The 1,808-nt window shown below is 43.8% G+C and overlaps 1 protein-coding gene across 1 annotated transcript; it reads right to left on the reverse strand.

Annotated features, from left to right (window-relative positions):
* Positions 1–1,712, reverse strand: PVX_202290 (adrenodoxin reductase, putative; the record flags this gene model as incomplete). Its single annotated transcript, XM_001612365.1, has 2 exons — positions 1–49; positions 191–1,712. Coding segments are annotated over 2 exons (1,571 nt in total), but the record flags the coding sequence as incomplete, so codon positions are not given.
* Positions 1,713–1,808: the final 96 nt, after the last annotated feature.

Raw genomic sequence — 1,808 nt, forward strand, 5'->3', positions numbered from 1 at the left:
CAGATGGCTGGCACTAGAAGGCACAGTCGAGGCTGATCAGCGGGTTTAACTCAATGGTGATGGTGATGATGACCGGTACGCGTAGAATCGAGACCGAGGAGAGGGTTAGGGATAGGCTTACCTTCGAACCGCGGGCCCTCTAGACTCGAGCGGCCGCCACTGTGCTGGATATCTGCAGAATTGTCTTGACCCTTGCGGCTTTTCCCCATTCTACCCTTCAGTACACGCAAGACCTCCCCAGTTTGGGAAAACTTTTGGGCAATTTTATTTTGCTGCGCCCCCATTTGTTTCTCCATCTGGTGGAGGTAAGTCCAATCATCAAAGGAGACATAAGGAATTTGCTTCTCCTGTAACAAGCTCGAAATGTCATTGTCAAAAAAGGAGTCCACTTTCTGGAGGAAGTTTAAAACGAGATGAGTGGAATTTTTCGAATTCAAAATTTGGCTAGCTATATTTCCCTTGGGTCCTTTATCAAACCAGCCTGCCTTGAAAATGGCAAACTTGTGCTGCCCTATATCTTCCCTAAACATTTGAACAGACTGATTGTACAGATTTTCTGCGAAATTGCTTTTTTTAAATCCCGTAGCGAAGATGACCAGTGGAGTTACCAAAACTTTGTTTTCTTTAAAAGACGAAAAAGACATGGGGACATTTCTGTTCAGTTCCAGTTCTACATTCTTCATGGCACCGTCGATGGGTCGTATTTGCCTTATTTCAAAGTAAAAAATGAATTCTATAATTTTATACGTTTTGTAAAACTCTTTATTTTTTTCCACCTCCTCGTAATTTTTTACCATTTTTTGAAAAATTTCATGTTGCCTTTTTTTCATATTTGTATTTGCCTCATCACTTTTTAAATGGCAACAAAGGTCATAATTTTTTTTGCTTAAAATAACTTTGGTATTCTCTAACGAAATTAATTCCCTCAGTTCTGCATTGGTAAAGGATGACTGCCAGAATCCCCTGCGCCCAACAATGTAAATGTGTTTAATTTTGTGTTGCTTCATCACCTTCAGGTAGTCACTGCTGATGTCTGTTTTGCTTAAATGGTTGGGGGATTTTACCAATATGCGTGCTATGTCAAGAGATACATTCCCATTCCCTATGATGATGCAGGTGGTGAAATTTTCGAACGATTTTAGGTAATTCTCCACTGCTCTGCATCGCACGTCGTTGTACATGTTGTTGTAAAAGTAGATGAGGTCCCTCGCATGGAAAAGGCCGTTCTGCTTTCGGGGATTTGTTTCTCCCCCGCTAACCGCTTTATCCTCATCCTGCTGCCCAATGGGAATCGACACTTCAGACGCTCCGCAACAAAAAATGACACAGTTGTAGTGGCGTCGAAGTTCTTCCATTTTTAAGTCCACCCCTACATGCACATTTCCAAAAAATCTGTAATTGGGGCTTGAAAAAACGAGGTCAAACGTTCTGTAGGTATTCTTCACATGAATGTGGTCGGGGGCCACTCCATATCTGATGAGACCATACGGGTTGGGTAGCTTCTCAAAAATGTCAACTTTAACTCTTTCATGTTTTAGCAAATGCTTGCAGCAGTAGAGCGCCGACGGGCCTGCTCCAATGATTCCCACCTTAAACGGTTTGGCTTCATTGGTGAGGAAGCACTTTCCCGTGAAGGGGAGTTTCCCCCCGAGGTGCCACCCTCTTGCTCTCGTGCGCTGTGCAGGGCTGCAGAGGAAGTTGCGCCAATTCATGGTGAAGGGTACTGGATCCGAGCTCGGTACCAAGCTTAACTAGCCAGCTTGGGTCTCCCTATAGTGAGTCGTATTAATTTCGATAAGCCAGTAAGC

The sequence above is a fragment of the Plasmodium vivax genome, genomic scaffold, assembly GCF_000002415.2.
Source record: "Plasmodium vivax scf_7021 genomic scaffold, whole genome shotgun sequence".
Taxonomy (NCBI): domain Eukaryota; phylum Apicomplexa; class Aconoidasida; order Haemosporida; family Plasmodiidae; genus Plasmodium; species Plasmodium vivax.